Genomic DNA, 24,570 nt, shown 5'->3' with positions numbered 1-24,570 from the left:
TTAATCCTTTGTTTTTAATAAATGGAGACAGTTGTCACTAAAACACCTCATATCATGTCAAGCTTTCTTATAACAGAGGCTGTGTGCATACCTTTTGATGGTGCAGCCAGTAGAACAATTATCTTATTAAAAATGTACTTAGCTCTTTGTCGAGCTCTCCATCGGTACTTTTGCATACAGTCAAACAACTTCATAACAAAGTTTATGGGATCTCCAGAATCCTTCATAATAAGGTCACTTCATACTAAAGGTTGCGCACCTTACCACTCTCAGTAGAGCAGGCTAAGCACATTCATCAAAAGGAAACCTTTATTAACATGAATTCAAGAGATATTTAATTAGTGAAATAACTCACAATTTGTTTATTGTTTTGTTTTGCTTTTGCACACTTTGCTTGACAATGTGACTGCAACTAACCTTATTGCTTAGGGTCATTCCACGACAAATCAACCAGCGTTTTTTCGACCATCACAGATATAGTTGAAAAAATTTTCACATGTTTGTTGAAATTTAAAACTCATTCTCCCCATTTATTTTATTCCCAAAGCTTTCTAGAATTTTGGCAAAAATTCTAGAAAGCCAATCATGATTTTTTTTTCATAGGCACATTGTATGATCCAGTAGTTCAAATGTTGTGTATGGCAAGACACTGAAGTGATGTGACTGCCAAAGTAAACAATAGTTCAAGTATTAGGACACATTGGGTTCTTGTGGCACCTGCAAAAGCCGATAAAATTGCAAAGTTTGAATTTTGGTTGACATAGTATAGGAAAAAAATATTTTAAGCTTTGAAGGTTCAGCCGATTGCCTGAAAAATAGCTGTAAATAGCTGTATTTTTTGCAAAAAGCTTCGTGTTCAAGGTAAAAAAAAGCAGCTTTGGTGGTTGGCTTAAAATATATATGTGATATATCAGTTGACATCTCTACACGTCTGTGATGCATTTGAGAAGTTACAAAAAGGTACCATTATTTAAAGTTGGAAAATGATTTGTTGAATTTTTGTGTCAGCACCAGCTTCTCTCTGACTTGCACCCAAGCTTGCCAGCCTAAGTTGCAGACGACAAAGCTAGCTTCGTCTGCAACGCAGATGGCTGAGAAATGATGTCATGGTCTATGTTTTATTGCCTAGAGACGCACACTCTAACACAGCGCGGCTTGTGCTTCGTGTGTGCCAGGTGAACCATGCAGCCAATGCACAAGGAATATCACGATGTGTTAAATTCATCAGGGTGTCCTGCAGAGTCCGCGGCTTGTGCTTCGTGTGTGCCAGGAGAACCATGCAGCCAATGCACAAGGAATATCACAATGTGTTAAATTCATCAGGGAGTCCTGCAGAGTTAAAATATATGTTTCATGCAATTTATAAAGAGAAATATTTGCACTTAAGTAGCCAGTAATTCCAGAAAGAGCACTGATATCTATCAAGCAAAGCATTTGAATAGATGTTGCACTTTAATACAGTGCAACATACAGGGCACACTTTGTGCCCTGCTCCCTGGAACCAAAAGACTGTCATAAGACGATGCAACTACAAAACACCTTCATAATTACAAGTGAAAGTCTACATGGGTGTGAACAAAGACTTCTGGTGTGCTTTGTTACCGCTGTTCAACAGCATGAACATGCTCGGCTATAAAATTCATACGTGCCCTCTTCAGTTAATGTGCTCGGACATGGTTGGCATTCACTTTTTACATTCATGGAAAGAAAAGAAAATGTGAGTCAAGGCTGCGCCGCTGGGTGTCACTTGTCTTATTAATTAAAAAAAAAGACATTCGCACTTTGTTGAACAGTTTTTCATGCTCATTTTATTAGCAATCACTCCTTGCTAGATGGCAAGACTTCATATATTTAGCTGTCTGCACAATCCATGTACAAACATTTAAAAAAATGTTCGCATTTAGAAAACAATACCTTTTTGTAACTTCTCACATGCATAATAGAGATATAGAGCTATCTAATGATATAGCAGATATATTTTTGAGCCCAACACCAAAGCTACTATTTTTACCTTGAACACAAAGCATTTTGCAAAAAATTATAACTGTATGGTTATTTTTCAGTCGATTGGCTGAACCCGCATAGCTTCAAATATTTTTTGGCTATACTATGTCAACCGGGCTACCATTCTATGTTTAATTTGGGGCTTCTGAATTTTCCTGTGTTCTAAGAAAAAAATTCAAACTTTGCAATTTTAGCAGCTTTTGCCTGTGCAAAAAAAGCACCTCTAGTATTCAGATATTTAAAATATTGGTTATGTTGGCAGTCACATCACATCATTGTCTTGCAATGCACACCATTTGAATGACTGGGTCATAAAATATTTCTTTGAAAAAATATGTTCATTGATGCCTTATGGCACAGCTGGGCAAGAACAATAAATTTTCACCAAATGCTAGAAAATTCTTGGGGAGAATGTGTTTTGAACTTCAACAAACATGTTGAAATTCTTTCGTCTATATCTTTGACAGCCAAAAAAACGCTGGTTGATTTGGCAACGATGACCTTATAGACAGAGATCATGCTTTGTGACGAACTGCAAGAACTACACAAAGAAGAGCGGGGGATACCTATATATTTGTATCACCTCCCTTGCTTTCAAAATTATTGGCTCACTTAAAGGATCTTCACCACTTGCCTTTCTTGACATTTGCATCCATTTTGCTTTAGATGGCTTGGGAGACGCCGTCGGTTCTTCAGTTAAGACTTGCATCATGTCATCATCAGCTGTGATGTATATGTCAGTCGTTACACCCGCTGCTGCGTTACAACTAGCAGAGTATGAATATAGCGATTCCTGGAGTAGTGCAGTGAGACTACTTTAATATCAGCACACTTGTCAAGCTCTATGGGTCAAATACATCACTAGCGCTGCCGTAGCACATAGTGCACCTTGGGGACGTCTGCGGAGGGCACTGGAACACCACAATGTGGCATTCTTTGTAGTGGGCTTTGTAATAGAAGTGTTCACAATACATATGAAAGATACAAACTCAGCAAGGACATATTCAATCCTTTGTTATACAGGTCATTTCACTGTACAGGTGTTCAACTATACATGTATTTCACCTCCAAGGGAAGCATATTCTACAATAAAGCCATGGTTTGAACTTTCACCTCTACATTGCCGTATTCCTTTAACCCCTTAAGTGTTTTAGATGAGCGCAGCTTGTCGACGCAATCCTGGTTAATTTTGTTTTACAGTTTGCTCAACTCATTAACAGTGATAGTCCTATTTTCAAGAAATTGGGATGACATCTGCCTGTCCGCTTAGTTTTTCTTTTGCCACATAGACGGTTGCAGTGCCAACATAGGAAATTAGTGGTTATTTCACTCTTTTTTATTTTACTACATGGATGCCTACATTTTTTCAGCACATCGAAGGCTGTGTTGATTCAGTCTTCATGTTCTACAACCTGGATAGCAGCTGTTTTGGCAGCAGTGGAGAGGCTCGTTTATCACGTTCTTTGTTTTATGCTACATATTTAGATGGCAGCAGTTTGTCAGCGCCCAAAAACTCCATATTTAGCATTCCATGCTTTTTGCGCCTTTTGACGTGTTTAGAATGATGGCATCTGCCACTGACAGCTCGCGCATGAGTTGCACATTCAAAATAAAGCTGCTACCTACTTGACTCTGACAATGAGAGTGAAAGTGATGCACTAGAGTTTTGTAATTTTGAGCAAAGGGGATGATGATAGCAGGATGATAGTTTCGCTTTCCAAAAGTAATGATACGGAAAGTCAAGATGACACTGACTTGGCCCGGCAGTGGTGCAACGTTTTCACGCTTAAAACATGAAGCAAGTTGGTTGAAAAAGCCTTAGAACGGTTTTTGATAGAATGAAGTTTGAACATAAGCCGTAAAAAAAAAGCAAAGTAAGGTCACTGTTGGTCAAAATAACAAAACACTTAAGAGGTAAGTTGAAGTGGCACGTGTGACTGGAGTGCCTTTACTTCCTTTGACAAAAGGTGCACCAGATTGTTCATATCAAGATTCTACTGCCAAAGGGACATAAGTCAACTGCAGTTATCACACTACAACCTAGTCCATGAACCAAATCACTCAAGAACCTTTCATCTTTTCGGGTGTGCAGCATGCCAGTCCCCACATTCCACCACCACTGGCACCAGCTCCAGCTCCGGTGACGTCAGGTGCAAGGACACGTGCTTCACCGGAAGTGTACCCTGTGGTCCCAGGAGAAACGCGGTCTCCGGCTGTGTCGTATCCACAACCTGCGTACTATCCACATCCAACCGCACCATACCCGCAGGGACTCCCCTACATGGGTAGCAACATGGTACCACTGGTGCAGCCATCTGCTGCACCATTGACATCGCTGTCATCACCATTTGATCCACCACCACCTTACGTCAACCAAACCATACCCCCCGAAACCCATTTCAGAACGTCATAGATGAGCTCAAGTGCGAATAGTGATCGGACATGTTTTGGTGAGTGGTGATCACCACTGTGAATAGCAGTCACCACAGTGGCTCATCGCTATGGCGTTCTGCTACAGAGCACGAGGTCGTGGGTTCGATTTTCGTATACAAGGATGTCGGCTGCCGCACATGTTGTGTGACTCATATTCAGTCCTCAGTTCTGGTTCAGTTGTTACTTGTATTGTTTAAAGAGACGTAATGGAGAAGGACAGGCTGCGGGCATTGTAACAGTCTCACCTGTCAGTGGACATCTTCTGGGACTGTCCTGTAGCCAAAGTAGTGAGAAAGAGGGGGAAAACAAAAGAAGGGGACAACACTAAAGGGGCTGCAGAAAATGAATTTGAACCCAACGAAATAGTCACAAAGGTTACATGAATAAGTACTAGAAACTAACGTGCTATATGTTTATACAGATATCTAAAGAACATATACGCAAAATATTTTTAAAAATTATGCAGAGCCCACGCACTGTGGGAATCTATGTAAGCGAAGCTTTCTGTGCTGTTTGCTTTGACTGACGATAATTAGCGGTAATGTTGACAGCAAATGTTTAATTTCTTCAACGTTTTGTCAACACCAGAGTGGTGAGTTGATGTTAAACGTTGCCTTGCGTGCACCACTGCTGTTTGTCTGCGTAGTACACAAAACACAAAGGGAGAGGTGTTTGCTTGAGGCATTATCGTGCTCCATATTTGATAACCTCTGAGAGGGTTGAGCATTGTCATTGCCTCATATGACAAATCGCATTGTGGCAGAAACGTTAAAACTTGAATTGGATTATGGGGCTGTACGTACCAAAACCACAATTGGATTATGAGGCAGGCCATAGTGATGCACTCTGGATTAATTTTGGCACCGTGGTGTTCTTTAACATGTTCATAAATCAAAGCGCGCGAGCATTCTTTATTTTGGCCCCATCAAAATGCAGCTGCCTCGATCAAATTTGCAACCTCAAGCAATGCCATAGCCGCAAAGCTATGGCGGCGGGCACGGGAGTGTTGATTTGACATGCGACCGCTTCCGTTGTGTTGCCTATACCCTGCGGTACATTTTAATCAATGTGGCTCTGCTCCTGCACGCGCTGCATAAGTTGTCCGCTAGACATATTTGTAGGGTTTTATTTTTCAGAAGTAGCACAAACGCACCGTACCATACCTTGAACTTAAGTTCATCTAGCGTTTTCTTGCCTTCTCACATCACCTTTTCGCTATCCCGCCCCCCTTGTATTTGTATGGGAACTGCGAGCAAAAAGTGGCAAGGCTGTTATTCACTCGTTTCATGACTGCGTCAGCTCTACCCATTCTCTGCCTTCTCTCCCTCCCTCCTCTCTTCCATTGTATCTAGTTTCCCTCTGGACGTTGTTAGAAAGGTAAGTGCTTGCGGGGGGTAATGGATGATTACAGCTGTCAAGAAGCTAATGCGGCGATGACCCAGCAGCTCCAGAGGGCACTGCACATTCGATGCGGTGCGGTCCAAACAAGTACCTCGCATCTCTTTTCTTCTCTGTCCCGCTCCTTCCATGTATATACACACTGTGAACCACCCCCTGATGGGGTGTGCCGACAGCAGCACCAGCTCCAGCAGTGGGAAAGTCGAAGGAAAAGGCAAAGAAAGCTTCGCTTCAATAAATGCTAGTGCATGTTGTACAGTATGCTATCCAATGTTTCAATGTGTGCTGTGAGGCCAGTCTGCTCCAGGGAAGTCACAGTCACAATGCGAGCGTGCAAATTCATGTTGTGCCTTCGGGAAAGAGCGGAAAAGTCTTGGCGTTGGAGTGGCATGGGTTGCACATTTAATGGTCAAGTGCTCAAGACTCTCGTGTGATGTTGCAGTCGGGGGACAGTGATCGGCTCTGGATACCTCGTTTGCACACGGTTTGGCACTTGTATCATTGTTGTGTACCATTTTACTGTAGTACAGTAGCTAGCTGGGCGAGTTGGTACATGTGCATTATTGCATAGAGCGTGCACTTCAAAGACGGACAAAGAAAGACGATACACAGTGCTCGTGTATCATTTCTCTTCTTTGTTCGTGTTTGAAGTGTGCATTGTGAGTAATAATACCATTTTACTCGTTCTTGTTACGGAACTCTAGCTTCCCGAGAGTTCTGTAGAGTGCAACTGGTGCCGCAGGTGGTGAAGCTTAGTGACGTCTGGACTTGAAATCAGGTTTATTTGTGGCCTTTGCTTTATTGCCTTGCATCCTCTTTGCACAGAATTGTTTCTGATATTGATCAGAACTGATACCAGTATTATTACATGTAGAGTGAGAGCGTGCCTTGTGCGATGCGGATATTTGAGGGTTTACTTTGCCGACAAAGTGCAAAAAAATGCTGACAGTTTTATAGCATTGTGGCTTGTGAGATTATCAGGAACTGTGATAGCATCGTTCTGAAGTTGGAGAAGGCCGTGGTTATTATATTTATAGACGTCGCCCTTTGCTATTATTACTTTTATTGCACAATGGATTGTCTTTCTGGGATGGCCAAACCAGGATAGTTCTCAGTTTACTTATTTTGATTCATTCGCAGGCACTCTGCTGTCTCCTGTGTATGCTATAGCAAAGTCCTGCAAACTATATTGTATAGTATATACAATATCTCTAAAACACTATATGTAGCCTAAGTGTATAGTATACATTCCAACAGTCAAGTTTGTTTGTTTCTCATTATTTAACACCAGGCTTCACTAATATTCACTGCATTGAGTATGGTAAAGAATAGATTGGAATTGGTGGTCATACTCTGTATAATATATATATTGTTGCTTTTGATTAGCCATTTTGCTCCTATATTTTGTTTTTCTCTATTTATTAATCACTTGTGACTACACACAACAAAGAGCAAGCAACGCACAACTGTAGTTGTCTCACTGTTCCTAATTAAAATGTTCAGTGTATGAATGATAAAATACAAGGCTCATAATACAAGTGGATACTTAGAACTGTTGAACAAGTGGCATCCTGACATGCACAGATTTTTTATTTTTTTTACTCAAATCGACAAAAGCTTTGTTGCCCAATGCTGTATGAAAATGGAAAGACGATCTGGCTTGTTGTTGTTCATTATTTATTAACTGTGTAAAACAGGCAGCATACAAAAAACAAACGAAAAACCACAAGCAAGGCAAGTGTTAATGCTGTACCTCTCTTCATTAACTGCTCATAAGTCTTTGCATGTGGCCACTTGAACAACAAGGCATATTTTTTAAAGGACTCACTAAATTTTGTTTATTCACTTGAACTTGCAGCTAATAACACAAATTTAAGCACAGTTTCAGAGCTATGTAAGCAACTTTGTGGCATTATCTTCAACTGTTAAGCACTGTATCTATCTGATATTTATTTCCTACACTGAGTGATAATAATTTGTGCAGAACCTAAGAGGCCGCTTAGCAAAGCCAGTTTCGACTGGTGTGCGCTAGTGAAACTGAATTTTTGCACAGATGCCCATTGTCACCATCTAGTCGTTCTCTGTGACAAATGACAAGAGAGAGAAGTCTATTGATGTGAAAGGCAGAGGTGGTGGTCTGAGGTATATTCACACTGGAATAAGGGGATTCATGGAATTCGATCTTTTTGTTCATTGCAAGCATATTTCTGTAATGTTTCAGTACAAAATAATATGCAAATTAGTAATTTAGGTAGCTCATTTTATAAGTATATGCTCTACTGTTATGCCGATCATCGAATTAGTGGCCAAATTAAGTTTTAGGATTGCGCACAATTCGCTTTATTTCTTTTTTTACTTTGAACGATGTGACTGTGCCATTCACAATGAAAATGATAATGTTTAAGATTGTCGTGCTTTCAAACCACTACTGCCAGAGCCCGTGTCATTCACACCTTGTGTATCGAAACTGGTATTTCCGTGGAATCGTCTTGATGCTCAACTCTTCCGCTAGTGAGATATGATATAACAATTCATTGAATTGAAGACAAATAATAAGGAAAGTAAAATATGTAATTGCACATTACTTGTTATCCGCCACAGTAGCTTAGTGGCTATGGTGTTGCACTGTTGACTACAATGGCACAGGTTTGATCCCAGGCCACAGCAGTTACATTTTGATTGAGACAAAATGCAAAAAAAAAAATACTTCTAAATGCAAATGACAGAATGCAAAAATCCTTGATGGTCAAAAGAAAATACAAAGGTAACCACTTCAGTGTCTCGTAGTTCGTGAGCCGCCTTGAGATGTCAAACGACATGAACTTATTTTTTTAACAGTGTGGCTTATAATGTCTAATATATCAGTGTTCCCTTGCTGTATGTCACTGCCAATGTCACTGGTGCAAGCACTCATTGTGGCATTTAATTTAGATTTACTGTTTGTTACAATGGGTCTCCTGCAGTTTTTTTAGTTTGAATGCCAAACGCTGTAAAAAAAGCTGTTTTTTGTCACATGCAACATATGGTAGACCCTTATTGTAACGAGATATTCTGGAGACGAAAGTTTGTTATAAGCAGTGTTTCATTAAAAGCTTAGGTGCTCTAAAAGAGTCTTAGTAACACAGGAAGTATAGTCTGGCAGTCCAGCAGTCCGGAGGCTCGTAAAACTTAGCGCCCAAAAAACAGAGCTGTGTTTGGTAAGTGCAACATCATAACAATGATATTCTGATGATGGCTATCAACAGCTGCCCCATTTCTCGCTCATGATAAAAAGATGCAGCCACAAACTAGAGGACTTTCTGCGACATGGCAGGATGACCTTCGCATGCTCAGCACTTTGTGCCTGTGCAGTTTGGCACGAAGAAAAGCAAGGGTGTTTGTTATGGCTTGTCACCCGTTCGCCGTCGACACAAAGTCGTCAAAGGGATATACAAGCCGGTTCATTGTTCTGTACTCAAGACAACACAGTGAAGGACTCAGAGTCAGGAGAAAGAAAAAAAAAAAGATATTTATCAGCTGACAATGATACACTAACTAAAAGAAAGAATGACACAAGAACACTAACACACATGGAATTAATATATATCAATGATGACGACAAAATAAATACAGAGCAATCAACAGTGGAATAAAAACTAACACTACGCAAGAATACACTTAATAGTGGCCCACTAAAACAGAGTTGAAAAGAAAACATATGATGGCATACGCATAGCCGGGCATCAGCAGCAAGCCCATAAACCGTGGAGTCGATGGCAGAGCTCTCCTGAAGAACGCTGGCAAGCCGACCTTGTTGCAGCGGATGCGATTGCTGTGCTGGGTTTCCCGGAAATCTAGATCTGACGACTTTCCTCGAGCAGGTTGAGCTAACTTGAAAGGAACTACTGTGAGCTCTGTTGCAGACTTGGTTTGTCGTCTCTAATGTCAACTAGTCACTCAGAGGTCAGACACGGCTAGACGGTCCAGGTGATACTGAACGGCACTAGCCCCTCGACTCTTCTCAGTAGATTATAGGCTCAGCATCTAGACTGCCTAGCTGGGGCTAAGACCTGCGTTTAAATAACTTCTCCCTTCCCTTGTTCCCTGTTAAGGGAACGGCAAATATTGGGGACGATTCAGTCAAGTTCACCCAATTGTGTCACGACTCCTCTCAAAGTCATGGCTGCACCTTTTTTGATTAGGGTGAAGAAACCGGTGATTCCCCCCACCCGCTGTTAGAGGTCGCGACTGTGCGTTGCACCACACAGACACACACGCACATTCTTGAATGTGTGGTGGACCTCTATAGTCCGTTGACGAATACAGAAGAAACAATGGCAGCCGACCATATGGTGCCAGACCCTCTGACATGCATACACTGTTAGCAGTTTACGGACGTGGAATTGCACAGAGGCACCACATATTTCAGGGTATTTGTAAACCCCTCCCATCTTAGCGAGCTTCTCAATGCACGCACAGGGCAGAGAATCCACAGGGGTTCCTACAAAATGCTCTCGGGGCGTCAAGGTCATGCCAAACAAACAAAAATAATCTCTAAACCTGTCTTGATGTTTTTGGCAACATGCCCGAGTGGCCAGCAATACCCGTATTGCTCGCCGGTTCCTACTTTCATGGCCTCTTGGCGCTCGTTGATCGGTGCTTCGCTGACTCAAACAATGACGCACCGTAACAGTGTTGCGATGTGTATGCTGCACTAAGTCCGCACTTCATACTAAGTGGAGTCTGGCATTACTACATTTAGAATAATCTGGTATAGAATGTGTAGACTGCAATCAGGACCTCGTAGGACATTTGAATAAAATGATTTCATTATAATGTGGATTTGCTGTAACTTTGGGAAGTAATTTCTTGCCCTAACCTAGCTCAAGTGTTTGCCTATAAAATAGGTAAGCTTTTAACTCATGCGCACAAGTTTTACACTGCCAACTCAGAAAAGAAAAGACTGCCTTTCTGACTCGACGGGTGTGGCTTTGTGCTTTGCATGTCCTGAATGTGTTTGCATATGTTCTCAGTGTTCAGATTTATCTTGTGAATGTGACTGCAGATATGCACACTCATCGCATTTGCCTGTTTGTAAGTGTGGAGTGGTGAATTTGTTGCATCCAAATGAACACCAATTCTCGCCCTCTTTATGCTCAGGCTTTTTCAGATTAGTTTGTGGGCGTCAGCGCTCTTATTGGTGCCTTTTGTTTATACTGTGATATGCAAGACAATTGCACTATGTCTCTATTTTGTCACGATCTTTGTCGACTCTTACAAAGTGTGCCTGTCTTCATTTAATCACTATATATATGTACACCATTTTACTTCTTGCATTACAAATATGTATGCTTGCCTATACACGATTTAATTTCAGCTGTTCCCAAGTTGTAAATAAAGATAATTTTCCATCACTATTATTTTATGAAATGAGCGTTTTCACTGCTTCACAGGTCACATTTCAGCTTGCAGCACTTTGTAATGTTGTAGCCTACACAGTATGAACAGTAGGGGTACGGCCATGGGATAGTTCTTACTACTGGTTGTAAACTCTTTATGTGGCAAACATGCAGGGCAAACGTCCTATGTACTTCTAAAACACACATCTAATAACCTTAAATGTTTGAGTAAGTCTGTAGCTAACCTACACAGTTAAAGCTTTGACCATGCGTCTCCCGCAAAATGCCCTCCATCCTCGTTCGAATTGAACCTCAATAATGTTTGCTGGCAATTAGTTGGTGATGTATTCTTTGCATCTATGTTATAGCAAATATAAATGTATTAACAAGAAAGGACAGGACAGAGTGCTGACCACAACTAAGAACTTGCCTAATGTGCTTGGGAAGCGGCACTATACCACATGGATACCATGTGGATCCACTTATCGACGCTTGGCCTATCCTTATCAGCAGAAAAATCAGCCTTCATGCTTTTCCCGGGAGTGAGACGCAAGTCACCACGTCTGACGCTGAATATCAGAGGGCATTCAATTCTTCGTGCAACTCATGTTCGATTCCTGGGCATCACCATCGACAACAAGCTACTATGGCGTGGTGCGGTCGAAAGTGTTGTGGCTGCATCGGTGCAAAGAATCAACGCACTTCGTCGATTGGCAGGTGTACGTTGGGGAAACAATCCTATATCCATGCTTAAACTGAACGCTGCACTGATAACAAGCTGCATTCTCTATCAGCTCCCTCTGATATCACCGTCATCGAGTCAATTCGAGCGCTTGGAGGCAGTGCACAGAAAGGGACTTCGCTTGGCGATGGGAGTTCCAACGGCGGCTTCAAACAAGAAAGTCACTAATGAGGCAGAGTCTCTTCCACTCCGCCTCTTGGCATCTCAGGCCTTGCTGACGCAGCTATTAAGGCTGGGCGAGTCACGCGCAGGCACGGCGCTTCTCCGGCGGCTAAGATCAAGAACTCGCTCACATTTCCATGCGGCGCTGAACACCTTCCGATTTTTAGGATTGGAATGGCCTAAACGAAGTCGCCTTCGCCCGCCATGGTCTTTTCCGGACGTTACCTGCAGGCTCAATGTACCCCACCTTCCGACGAAACGCACCATTTCAACTGCCGAAGCCAAGTTTATTGTGTTGGACCACTTGAGCACTTTGTTTCCAAGCCATCTACAAGTGTACACAGACAGGACCTTTGAAGACGTTGTTTTCCCCGGAGGGCCCACGGCATTCAGGAAGAGAGCGCAACGCCTGCTGATAACCTTCCTGCGAGACACGGGGCTCATCGACACCTGGTGACACATCCCTGATCTCAACTTGAAGGAGGATCAGGCGGAACAATTGCCGGCTATGTATGCCAGGCTAACCCCGCCTGCTTCAACATCACCACCACCACCACCACCACCACCACCACCACCATGTGGATGTGGTTTCCTTGAGTAGCAACCTTGCTTGGGATTCTCTGTTGAAGCATTATAAAGTGTATGCTGCCACATCAATTCTGTGGTCTGGTCGATGGTTTCAGCAAACAGGCCACTGTTTCAGCCCATTCCAAGGCATTGGGTGAATGTGTAGGAGCAGCCACAGGAATTGCTTGTGTAGACGACTTTGCCATTTCCATTCAGATTGAGGTATCCTACTTGCTCTGGTACGGTGGTGAGAAAGGTCAAAAGCCTCTGAACAAGGCTTCGACACCAGAAGGCAACACTCTTTTGCAGATATGCTAAGCAAGTTCTGAGTTGTGGTCAGCACTCTTTCCATTCCTTTCTTGTTTTGTTCCTATGTTTATATGCGCTGTAACACTGCTACAAAGAATACATCATCAATTAGCCCACCAGCAAAGGTTATTGAGCTTCACATCTGGTTCTATGGGCCTTTCTGTCTGGTCCTCATCACTAGTCACTGTAATTTAGAACGACAGAAAGCTGAGCTAGTTGGTAAGGATTCATTATGCAAAAAAGAAGTGAGGCGTGCAGACAGGACACAAGAGTAGTGGGCACGTGTTGTGCACTTCTCTACTCTTGTGTCCTGTCTGCACGCCTCAGTTCTTTTTTGCATAATAGTCACTGTAATCACCAGTGCTAACTGCAAGGCCAGAAAATTAGCATTCTGTATCCGAGAAAAAGTGTTCACAACCTACAAAAGAAAGTTCTCCCAAACATAAACTTCGAAGTCAAAATGTTCCCTGAACAGCCTTAAGTAATCGGGAAGGGAGTTCTACGATTGCTACGATTGTCAATTGCTTTTCTTCCAAACACAAAGTTGATCATCTGGTGACACTCCTTTGCTAACAAGGTGTGGGGTGCTTGGGTGTAATAATTGCCGGCCAATCATGGCAAGCTAACCCTGCATGCTGCAACACCGCCACTGAGTATGTGCCACTGCAATACATGCCCCTTCTTAACCGATGCCATGTGCTCCCAAATGCACAAAGGCAATAAGTGTAGAAGTTGGCAACAGAAGCAGCTAGGTGTGGAAAAAGAATTAAAGTGAACAAACTGAGACTCAAGCGTGCATTGAGCAAGTTTGGTTTTTCTTGTCTTGTGCGGCCTGTCCTGTTCCAGCGTGCACCGAACAAGGAGCGTTGAGCTCCTCAGCAACATAAAATTCAAGAAGTCAGCTACAGAGAAGTGTGTAAATGTACATGCCATTTGCATCATTCTGTACAAGCATTTCCATCATAAGAATTTTGTGTTAAATAACATTTACATTTTGTGCAAACATGATAGAAAGCTTTGCGTATCGCCAGTTCCTGCACAAGCATGAGATCTGTGTAATTGGTAAAGAGCCCAAAACAATGGAAGTCTTGTAATTACTCCTGCAGGTTATAATTAAAGGTGTCTTCAACAATACAGTGTGTTGCTACATTGCTTGAATACTAATGGCACTAACATCAAGAGCCATCGTACGATGTATTCTGCCGCAATTTTTTCAATGTTTCCAGTATGTTTTCTTGAGCATAACAAAGAACAAAGTATAGCAGCACCATAAAGATGGGCACAAAAACACAGTGCACCGGACCGTGGTGCTAAACTTCGAAGTAACGTTTAAGTTTCAGACGTCGTGTACAGTTCGAGCGTGGTTGTCAGTTTCTTGGGATTATTGCTTTTGTCACCTTGGCCTTATTACTGACACTATGATACTCATATAGGTTGGCAAACTCACTCGGAGTGACCTGTGAGTATGAGTGAGTCCAACCGAGTAGAATTTTGGCAAGTCCGATGCCGGGTGAGCCTTGCTGAGTAAAATATTGGCGAGCCTGAATGCAAGTGGACCCAGCTATGTAGAATTCTGGTGAGTCGGGTCTGAGTCAGCCCAGCTAGGTAGAATCATGTCGAAAACAACACACAGAACAGGACAAGAAAGTACAAACACTGCTGATTTGCAACTGAAGCCATTGTGTTTGTCTCACTTTCCTGTCCCCTTCTATGCACCGTTTTTCATTTTAAAAATATGCACCGAATAACCCAGCAGCATACTCTTCTATAGAATCATGTGCTGAAATTTAAGCGTGCAATGTTTTTTTTTTCTTCGATAAGTGTATTACAATAAAGGTTTGTCAAATCGACACGGGTTAATTTGATTTTGTGGCTCATTCGATCTCGACCACAGATCCAGGCCCGCACCCATGCATTTCTATGTTGGTCCAAGCGCTGTGTCTGTGTATCTGTTTCTTTCTACGTCCTCGTCCAGTCGCGCTTATACACTCTACTATGGATTCCAAACCTTCGTTATTTCGTTGCTAAAATTGACCTTTGCCGGATAATTCGAAGTTTAGCAGCCGACATTCACTCGCCTGACCCCTCTGGTAAGCCCACTAGCGACCCCTTTACTAGCAGCGTCCGTCTCGGCAGAGCCTAGGGGACAGTGAATGTGTTTAAACGCGTCCCCATCTCTGTCGAAAATGCCTATTAGTGGCCTGCTCTAGAAAGATTTGCGAGCAATACCGGCAGCTCATGTCCGATTATGGTATATACCCGATTAATGCGCGTCTTTTACCCCTCGCTAAAATCGGACCGAGAACCGCTTTCGCCGCGTTTGTGTGCTTTGCCGCATAACACTTAGTATTGCGGCAAAGCTGACTTACACACTTGGCGCAAAAACGTTCTAGTGGCACTTTTGAGATAGTGCGTAAGCATTCTTTCCAGCCTCTCAACTTGCATGCATACGTCTGTATTAACCCAACCTTTCGACAAAGCGATTTGTTTTCATCTGAGCTTTCTGTCGCCTTTTACAATAAAACGAGATCCGGCCCTTGCTTGAACGGAAAGTTGGGAGTAATCGGAATATATATATATAATGCGCGCACAAGCGGTCGTTACATGCACCAACGCTCTTTAATGAACAACCACAAATGACTGTCGGCAAAATGGGGATGTTAAAGGGTTATTCTAGGGGCATCTCGGCCGTGGGGCCGTGGCCTAGGCACATGAGGTTCACGTGACAAGGGCGGTTGTTTACGTCTTTGCGTCTCGCTGTGCGCGATGTCAGCATATGTCGGTGTGTTTCATTGCTGCGCGCCGTGTTGGTAGTGTGGTGTGCCTGTGCATGCCTTGATTCCCAGCTGCCGTTCGTGTGCCTTCACTGTTGTCACGCCTGTTTTCCTGACCAGCCAAGTGAGCCGCCAAGCATCTTTTTCGCCGTTCAAAAAGCCGAAGGAAACCGAAGGTGATTGCAAAATATGCCGCCTGCACTTTCGGATGCCGTTATGTCTGTGACCTGTTGCAATATTCTTCGAAGTAGGCGACATTCGATAACCGCGGGCGTTGCCTTACTATAAATTAACAGAACGGCCAAACTTCGTTTCCATCAACTGCTTCTCGTCTCTTTCATTAACGTACGTGCAGGTTCAAAAACGTGTATAAATCACACGTGATTTTATTTTCCGTTGCCTTGTCCGCAAAAAGCCGTGCTTACATCATAGCTTTCTTGTTTCCCGCTGCTTTTGCGGTGCTGTACGAGCAGTCGTGGTGCGCGCGCGCTTGTCTATTCTATCGATGGCAATTATATGAATACCTGTGGCGCGTTCGCGACGGCAGCGCCGTGCTGTCACGTACGGTATCGACAGCGCAGCGGCTCGCGACGCGCGCGGAGGTTTAGACGCGCACTGCGTTTGGCTGTAAAAACGATCAAGCGAAGTGGAGAGACCTTCATGCTCCGCTCATCCGGCTCTGCAGCGGACATATCCTGGATCGGATGATCAGTTTTGGCGATACTACTTATCCCTTTCGCGTGACTTAGTACACAACGAGTTGGATGTTTGGAGCGGTCTTGCCCAACTAACCAATCGGTCCAACTGGTTTTCAGCTAACCAATCGGCGCGCACTGAAAGTGATACCTACTACACCGTCGAAGCGGCTCAGTGGTGCGTAGGCATAGCTGGCAGTTGCGGAATTTTTAATGCAATAGGGTTAAAATTCCTCATCATGCGCCATTCGTTAAGGGCCCCGTGTCGCAGAAAGAGCGGCGTCGGCGGAGTTGTCCGCGAGATAAAATTTCCGTATATATTTAGGTAAATGTATATGCCACGCCTTGCTATATGGCATGCAGTATATGCGGGTTGTATTGCTTCACCATTCTATCACCAAAATTGCTCATACCTTGCTTTACATTCTTGTCAAAGCTATTCCTCGGAATTTTGAGAATGACAGCCAACAATCAAATGTCATGAAACAAAACCCCTACAGTGCATGCCTTTTATGTTAAATATTCCCAGACTTAAATAGTAAAAGTGCAAAACAATAACAGAAACAGTTGCATAAGCTTTAGTTGCTGGGAAGCATGAGAAGCAGTGGGAGATCTTTGAATGCTATCGCGTTCCACTCTTAAAGGCGAAGCTTAAGCGTCCTCCAATTTTTTGGTCTGTGGGTACATATGCTTGGGCTGGCAACTACTGAAGATGCCTACTATTATGTTCGTGTATGTGCTTACTGAACGAAATGGCATAAGCTTGTGCACCGGCAAAAGTAAATAAATAAAGCTCCAAATTCATTTTTTACAGCACAGCCTAGACTGACAGTGTAGCAGAGTCAAGGCAGCAGTATCTGCACCCAATCGGTCAACACGAAACAGACCTGCAGCCTCAGCAATCGTGAAATTTAAAGTTAACTTTATTTTAATACAGAACAACAGTGAGAAAGAGTATGTAAACGAATTTCCATCCATGTTGGTGCTATAAAAAGAAACTAAATCAATTTTGCCATTGCAATTCGTTTTCCTTTCTTTCTTTCTTTCTTTTTTTCCACACTGTCCGATTATTTGGACATATTTGTGGCATGTCGGTGCCACGGAAATCAGTTAACTGTAAATGTGTGCATGGTCGGTTGAGCCAGTAGTTGAGTTACTTTGCACAGAAGTCCGAGTGCAGTTCGAGGTGCCAGTGAGTAGTTTGTCTCCTGTAATGTGGGCCTTACACAAGTAGATATGGTGATGACATGATATTGTTAGGGCTTCCTTATAAACATGCTTACCAGTTATTGCACATATTGCATTCATTTCTATTAACCAGTTACCATGTGAAATGTGTATCTGATGCTTTTTGAACATTGGTTCATCTTTTTTATACTGTTTGATAATTGTGCCATTATCATTCCTAAAAAATACCATGCTTTGATGTATCCATGTTAAACAGTGACTGCATAAAACACATTTTAGTGATGATTATACAGTAAGGCAATAAGCATGCAATGCTGTGTGATTGTACAAAGTGATGCTACCTGATGTCAACTTCTTTGAATGCTGCTGGCTATGCTGATTTATAAATATTATCACCGAACCCCAAATAATTGGTTTCTTGGGGTATGCAGGCCTGCCTGAAGCAGCTGCTGTAACTTCAAGCTCAGCATGGATACTTTCATCAAGTCTTTAGTGGTGTGTGCCTGCTTCAGTTTTCTCCTCAGTCTGGCACATGCTTTTGATGATGAATTTGAAAAGAAATGTAAGTTATTTGTAATGTCATTATCACAGTAGGTCGTGGTCATTATATAGCACTGCCATGCCTACTTTGATGCAAAATGAGCATGCTTCTTTGTTGAGCTTTCTTGGTGGCTTTTAAGGAAAGTGCAGAAGGGTGTAGGATTGGGCTTGTTGGTAGAGCATGGCTTGTTGTTTTTATATACAGTGTAACAGAAATGGAGAGGACAAAAGATTAAACGGAAAGTTAAAGCTCTAACTAATTCAGTGCTGTGTTCACTCTTCTGCCCCCTTTTTGGGCTGCCTATCAAAACATTAGGTCAAGGAAAGTGATTGTTCACTTCTTTGATGCTTTGCTACAGACAGGTTGCAGAGCATGACGTTACAGGTATGTGGCAGTCACATTCTGTGTAAACAGAAACGTTTTTGACAAACCTTCATGGCATATGAGTTACCTCAGCAGGCAGGAATTGTACATGTGGCCAAGTCTTCAAAAGTTACATTGCTGAAACTTCTGCTTGAAGCAGTGAACAGCAAAAAGTAAAAGTCTCAAAAGTGTAATTTTTTTACCTCAGCTATGTCTGTTTCTTTATAAACGTGCAACTTATCTCTATGGGGTGTTTAATAAAACTTTAACTGTACTTTAAAAAGAAAAAGTGGCAATTCATGTGTGGGTGAAACCTGCAGCACATTTTCAACAGTCATCCTGAGCGACTTAAAATATTTAGTTCAGGTGCACTTGCCTAGGTAATTAGCTTCAATGATTTATGGCACAATGTATAGGCATTTTTTAGTCAAAGTTGTACTTGAAAAAGTTGCATGACACATTCTGTTAAAACACTTGACCCAATTTATTCCTTGAATCCGTATTGTATGTTTTTTTCTTGCAAATTTAAAGAAAGCCCATGAAATACAAGGATTGCAATACTGTCATATATGTGTTTTCAGTGAACAGTGTGTTCGTGCTGTGCCGCACCAAGTTAAGTGGATGGGAGCGCTTAAGTCTGCTGTTGTCGACAGTCTGTCAGTTATCACTTGCAGCCGTTGCGGTCTTTTATTGTTATGACAGAGTTGCTGATGGAACTGTCTGGCTCAGATTTGACATGGTCTGGTCACTCCTTCACGACAGGCATGCAGACTTTTTCTTTGAAAGTGCATTTGAGAGTGCCGGAACCAAAGTGTGCGTCCACATATTCATGTTCTTTATCTTATATTTTTCAGGGCTTTATTCAGGTCATGCAACAATAAACTTAATATAAAATATTAGCTCCATAGAAACAGCCACACAGTGTTCATATGAATGCTCTGTAGAACTTCTTGAAATGGAGGTTCTGCTTTAAATTGAATATTAAATATGAATTTTTGTATGGTCTTTGAACTAAACAACTAACTCAGTGCACAAAAAGTTTCAAAAATACTTAAAGTATCATTGTGACTGTGAACAAATATTGTCTACGAACAATGTGCTACCTTAAAGAACTGTTTCAATCAAGCTGCATGGAATATATTGTATGTTTCTAGTTTGGTGGAGCCTATCACATTGCTGTTCTTAAGCTCTTAGCACTGGAGCCAATGTCGGCAACTCTGAGCACTTTTTGCATTTCCTTCATTTTTTGTCGGTCCCTATATTGTACCTCTGCCCATGAGCACTATCTGTGTGTGTGTGTGTGTGTGTGCGTGTGCGTGCGTGTGTGTGTGCGTGTGTGTGTGTGTGTGTGTGTGTGTGTGTGTGTGTGTGTGTGTGTGTGTGTGTGTGTGTGTGTGTGTGTGTGTGTGTGTGTGTGTGTGTGTGTGTGTGTGTGTGTGTGTGTGTGTGTGTCAGCGGTGGAGCTGCGCGCGTAGCTCCACTGCTGACACCAACCAACATCATGATCGCATCATAACAAGCCTTCGACACACCGAAGCACACTGGATCAGCGGATGATGGGCTCGTGGAAGACTGGTTTTGCCTATTCGAGCTCCCCGCATCCGCTGCATCATGGTTGGAACAGGACATGGTCGCCAACTTCAATGACTACGTCACCGGTGAGGCATTTCGATTCTACTTAACGCACAGATTTGATAACGAGGAATCATGGGAGAAAATCAAGGAAGAAATGATCAGTCGATTTAAGGTATATGCTGCGGACTCCTTCATTATCTAACAGCTGAAAACATTACAACTGGTTCGCCGCAGTCCCCCACGGTCTCCACGTAGCGCTCATCATCGGTTCCAATCAAAGTCGCATATGACCAGATCGTCGAAAACTTTCCCATGTAGTGATCCCCCCAAGAAGAGGCGTGCAAAACGCATGCCTTGCATATGATAACAACCGCGGAACCATCTTCACCGTCTACGCTCTCGACATTTAACGTGCTCACACCGTTGTCTTGTACGCACGGACCTGCCACCGGGTTTCTTGTCACGTGACACTTCAATGGCTGTCAAACACCTTATCTCAAGCACATCTATCACTTATTCCAATGAAATGAAGCCAACTTGATTAGTGTGAGGACGAAATCAGAATACAAGTACCAGTACCAACGCACATACTTTCCAAGGCGAAGACATTTTGGAGCCATACACATCTAGAGATCTAGCTGCTTCGAGACTCTCAAGCCTGCTGAGTACTACACCACCTCAACAAGACGCTGCCAGTTCAGAAGCATAGCACACGCAAAGCAGCATCACGCACTGTAGAATTACCGAAGCGCCCATTTGTCATGTTGCTGCGGCAGCCTCAGGAAAGCCTTCCGAGAAGGCTGCCACCATAGAGTTTCTCACTACATTACCTAGAGGGAAATCTGGCACTGCTGCGCTGTGGTATGCATAGGAATGCCGGGATATTGTGACTTCGGATTGGCATTGTTCTCGGAGAGACAGGACACCTTGAAGACGTGCTTGGCCAGCACCGTTCCGTCTGTCACAATGATTCATTTTCTACTAAAACAGCATGTGAAAAGCTGTTTTGGCTTTATTATTACGCAAAAACATGTTTTGTTTAACTATGAGAACTTGTTATTGCATGTACGAATACATGTTACGTAAAAAAGTATCAGCGGGCCGCTAAAGTTGGAGGACAGACGGCAAAGTTCGCATTCGCTTTGAAACAGTTTGCCATCTGTTCTTGCTTTTCTTCGCTCGGTCATGCATTGTAGGTGAGTAAAGATGTAATATGCGTGAATGGAAACATTTTATGAAGATTTTACTTTGAGAATGCGTTATTTGTGTAGCCATGTCCGCGTTTTAGACGAAGCCTCTTACAACACCAGCCAACACGAGCCTCTCAGACACATATACCGTCATTCCCATGACGGCACAGTGCCCCCTTAAGAAACTCCCATAGACGGTGGCGCCAGATTTCCCTCTAGGTGTTATAGTGAGAAACTGGACTCGCACTCACTGCACTTGCTGCCAGACAAATCTCGCAAAAAGGAGCAGTGTACGCACCAGTCATTCATCTCTACATCAATTAGCACCAGCAATCAAAGGCATATTCCGATAGATACGCTACCTCAACAACTGTTGCAATAACATCACAAAGATCAACATCCGCAACTTCAGGAACTACTTCAGCGACCACGAAGACAACTTTGACATGGACGATGATGATGAGCATCGCCGAAAGCACAGATGCAACAAAGAAAACATCTGTGTGCAAGGCAACTAAACCCAAGGTGAATGCAACGAATACGACGTTTTGCAAGAAAGAAATGTTGTCGTACACCCCTTCAGCACCACACATCAGGACTGCTCCCACACCAAGGATTGCTGCGACAACGCTGTGCACAAGGGTGAAAAAGGCAGACATTTTCCAGGCATACTAGAACAACAGAGACGTCGCCTCAATGACCCAGTCCACCAAAGGTTCGAGCAGGAGACACCGTGTGTCTCCATGTTGCAATGACACCTGAGTCCCCACGGCTCCCATGTGTCCAAACCTTCCTACATTGGGGCATGCATATGTCGTCCGGAGTGCTACAGCCAGCCTCGACCAGCCGAGCTCGGCTGGACCTCACCAGACTGCCGCACTAACATCGTTCATATGTGAGAACATTATGACGGTATCATCTCCCCTTGTACCTACGACTCCCTCAGTGGGAGGGGAAAGCATTTGACGATCCGCACAAGGATGGCACGGTGCAATAGTGGAGAAAGAGGTAGACGAAGAATAAAGGCAGTGTTGAGGCGGCCATGTTTGTCTCCGTCCACAACCTCCTGCTCACATCACACATGTGACGAACCGCACTATAATACGGTATGGTGCAATAGTGGAGAAAAAGGTAGACGAAGAATAAAAGGCAGTGTTCGGGCGACCATGTTTGTCTCCATCCGCAACCTCCTGCTCATGTCACGTCTGTGCGTGTGTTTGTGCATGTGTGTGTGTGTGTGTGTGTGTGTGTGTGTGTGTGTGTGTGTGTGTGTGTGTGTGTGTGTGTGTGTGTGTGTGTGTGTGTGTGTGTGTGTGTGTGTGTGTGTGTGTGTGTGTGTGTGTGTGTGTGTGTGTGTGTGTGTGGATGATTCCTCTTAATGAGCTTTCACATTTGTCATATTCTGCTGTGTCGTTAAGCAGTCTGGAATAGTATTAGTAGTAGTAGTAGTAGTATGTGCTTTCTAAGCAGAGCTTCTCAATTGTGCAGTTACACAGTCCTCACTCCTTGAGGAGGATGAAAGAATTCATAGTGGCATATATTCGATGTCCCAGTGAAGTTTCACAAAGCCTTGAACCTGAGTCTGGAAATACTACTCTTCAGAGAAAAGAAACGAGAAACTTAATTGTATACAGAGCGTGATCATTGCAGGCCACCAAGGTGTTGTCTTTTGTCTGCATTCACAGGGACTCTCACGAATGAATGCAACATGCCGAGACAGCCATTAGCATTTTCCTGAAGCATCATAGTGAAAAATAACTTCTATATATCATGTACATACTAATGCAAGTGCTTAACTGGGTGTATATTACAACTTCATCATGGTCGGCGAGCTTTCTTTATTTGGTGATTAGTCATGTCTGATCATTCCATCATCCTTGGTATATTATTTTACTGCAAGTGATGTATGCAACTTTGCTGCTTTGTTTTGTTCTGGTTAGAGAAACGGTACTAATAGAGAAACCCAATTTGAACTCTTTCTTTTCTGCTGTCATCAAATGTTGTAAGTCTGTACGATCTGTGTAAAATAAACTCAATATTTGCACAGGGAGAAAACACAGGACTGCGTTGCCTCCTGCAACAATCTTCATAATCTTTGTCGCGGTGACGGTTGCAGCGGGTTGTATCAGCATATTCTGTGCCTGCCTTCGACGACAACACAGCCTGTATGTAAGTATAGCACAACAGTGCATGCTTTGAAAGCAGTGAATATTTTTCTTGGTGAAACTACAGTATTAGTTACAATTGTACAAAGCCAACAGTAAATGAAGCACCAAGGAAAGCATGGGCAAAATTGTTTTTTAATTGAAATGTTGAAACATTATCCCCTTTGGTGCTAAGTAATTCTGTCCTTTGAAAGTTTAGCTTCACCTCATGTATTGTACCTTCAGAGTCAAGAAAAATGTACAACTGTAGTGCGGATTATGTATTTTCAATTCTTCAGTGAAATTTGTCAAGTTTACGGTAAGTGAGCTCCATGCAAGAACTCTGTGCAGGAACTAGAACAATGAACTTGGGAACCAGCTATAGAGCCACTTGAAAAACGTCCCTAATGTAAAACATTGCAAAAAATAACGTAAGAAGTGACTCCTTCTTAGACTGTCAGTGCAAGACGATGTAAGAAGTGCATTTAGCATTATGCTTTAGATCATATTAATTGTATTATCAAGCATTTGTTGTTTTCTTTTTATGTATTGCCTTACACCGGTTCACACTTCATGTTTATTCACATTTTTCTTTATCAGTAGAAATTGTTTTCTTATGTACAGTTTGCTTTGTACACTCAATTTGTTGCCTGTTCTTGCACATTTTAGTTTAAAACCTAGTCTATGGCTATGGATTTAACCAGTCTTGCCTATATTCATGTGTTGTTATCAAAAGAATGTGCTAGAAAGAAAGAAAGAAAGAAAGAAAGAAACCTGCTACGTGATGAGATACTTGAAACCAAGAGTAAACAACCAGCCATCAACATTGCAAGTCGATCGTTTCACTAAAACACTTTGCTCATATTGTTCAAACTTGCAGCACAGGTCCCATCAGAAGTGTGTCAAGATTTACGCTACACATTTTATATGGAATTATTTTCGTTAATGTTTCTGCTTTTGATACACTGTCTTGGTGTACACAATTGTGCACATGGCACTTGAAGGGTATTACTGAAAAGGAAATGTGGATGAAAAGACAACTTCCTGCCAGTGGGAGCTGAGCCCACGCTTTCTGCATTGCAAGTTTAATGATGTGTCGGCCCGAGC

At 42.8% G+C, this 24,570-nt stretch overlaps 2 protein-coding genes across 13 annotated transcripts in view; both read left to right on the top strand.

Annotated features, from left to right (window-relative positions):
- The window catches only part of LOC142560409 (uncharacterized), a 41,957-nt gene extending 30,723 nt beyond the window's left edge, over nucleotides 1–11,234 (top strand). For all 4 annotated transcript variants that reach the window (XM_075672501.1, XM_075672499.1, XM_075672502.1 and 1 more), the window contains one exon: nucleotides 4,097–11,234. In XM_075672501.1, coding sequence (XP_075528616.1) covers nucleotides 4,097–4,417 — 321 coding nt within the window. In that variant the 3' untranslated portion in view covers nucleotides 4,418–11,234. The remainder of the gene's footprint in view (nucleotides 1–4,096) is intronic.
- A 4,461-nt stretch (nucleotides 11,235–15,695) lies between these two features.
- Nucleotides 15,696–24,570, top strand: part of LOC142560405 (uncharacterized) — a 46,248-nt gene continuing 37,373 nt past the window's right edge. For 2 of the 9 annotated variants that reach the window (XM_075672483.1, XM_075672492.1), the window contains exons 1-3: nucleotides 15,705–15,943; nucleotides 18,082–18,212; nucleotides 23,367–23,488. The gene's annotated coding sequence lies outside the window, so the exon portion shown is untranslated. Of the gene's footprint in view, nucleotides 15,944–16,331; nucleotides 16,641–18,081; nucleotides 18,213–23,366; nucleotides 23,489–24,570 lie in introns of those variants that run through there. The other 7 variants (XM_075672487.1, XM_075672489.1, XM_075672486.1 and 4 more) reach the window with 7 other exon arrangements.

This window comes from Dermacentor variabilis, chromosome 10 (genome assembly GCF_050947875.1).
Source record: "Dermacentor variabilis isolate Ectoservices chromosome 10, ASM5094787v1, whole genome shotgun sequence".
In the NCBI taxonomy this organism is placed as follows: Eukaryota; Metazoa; Arthropoda; class Arachnida; order Ixodida; family Ixodidae; genus Dermacentor; species Dermacentor variabilis.
Note: the sequence above shows the minus strand (reverse complement) of the source record. Positions and strands in the feature narration are given on the sequence as shown.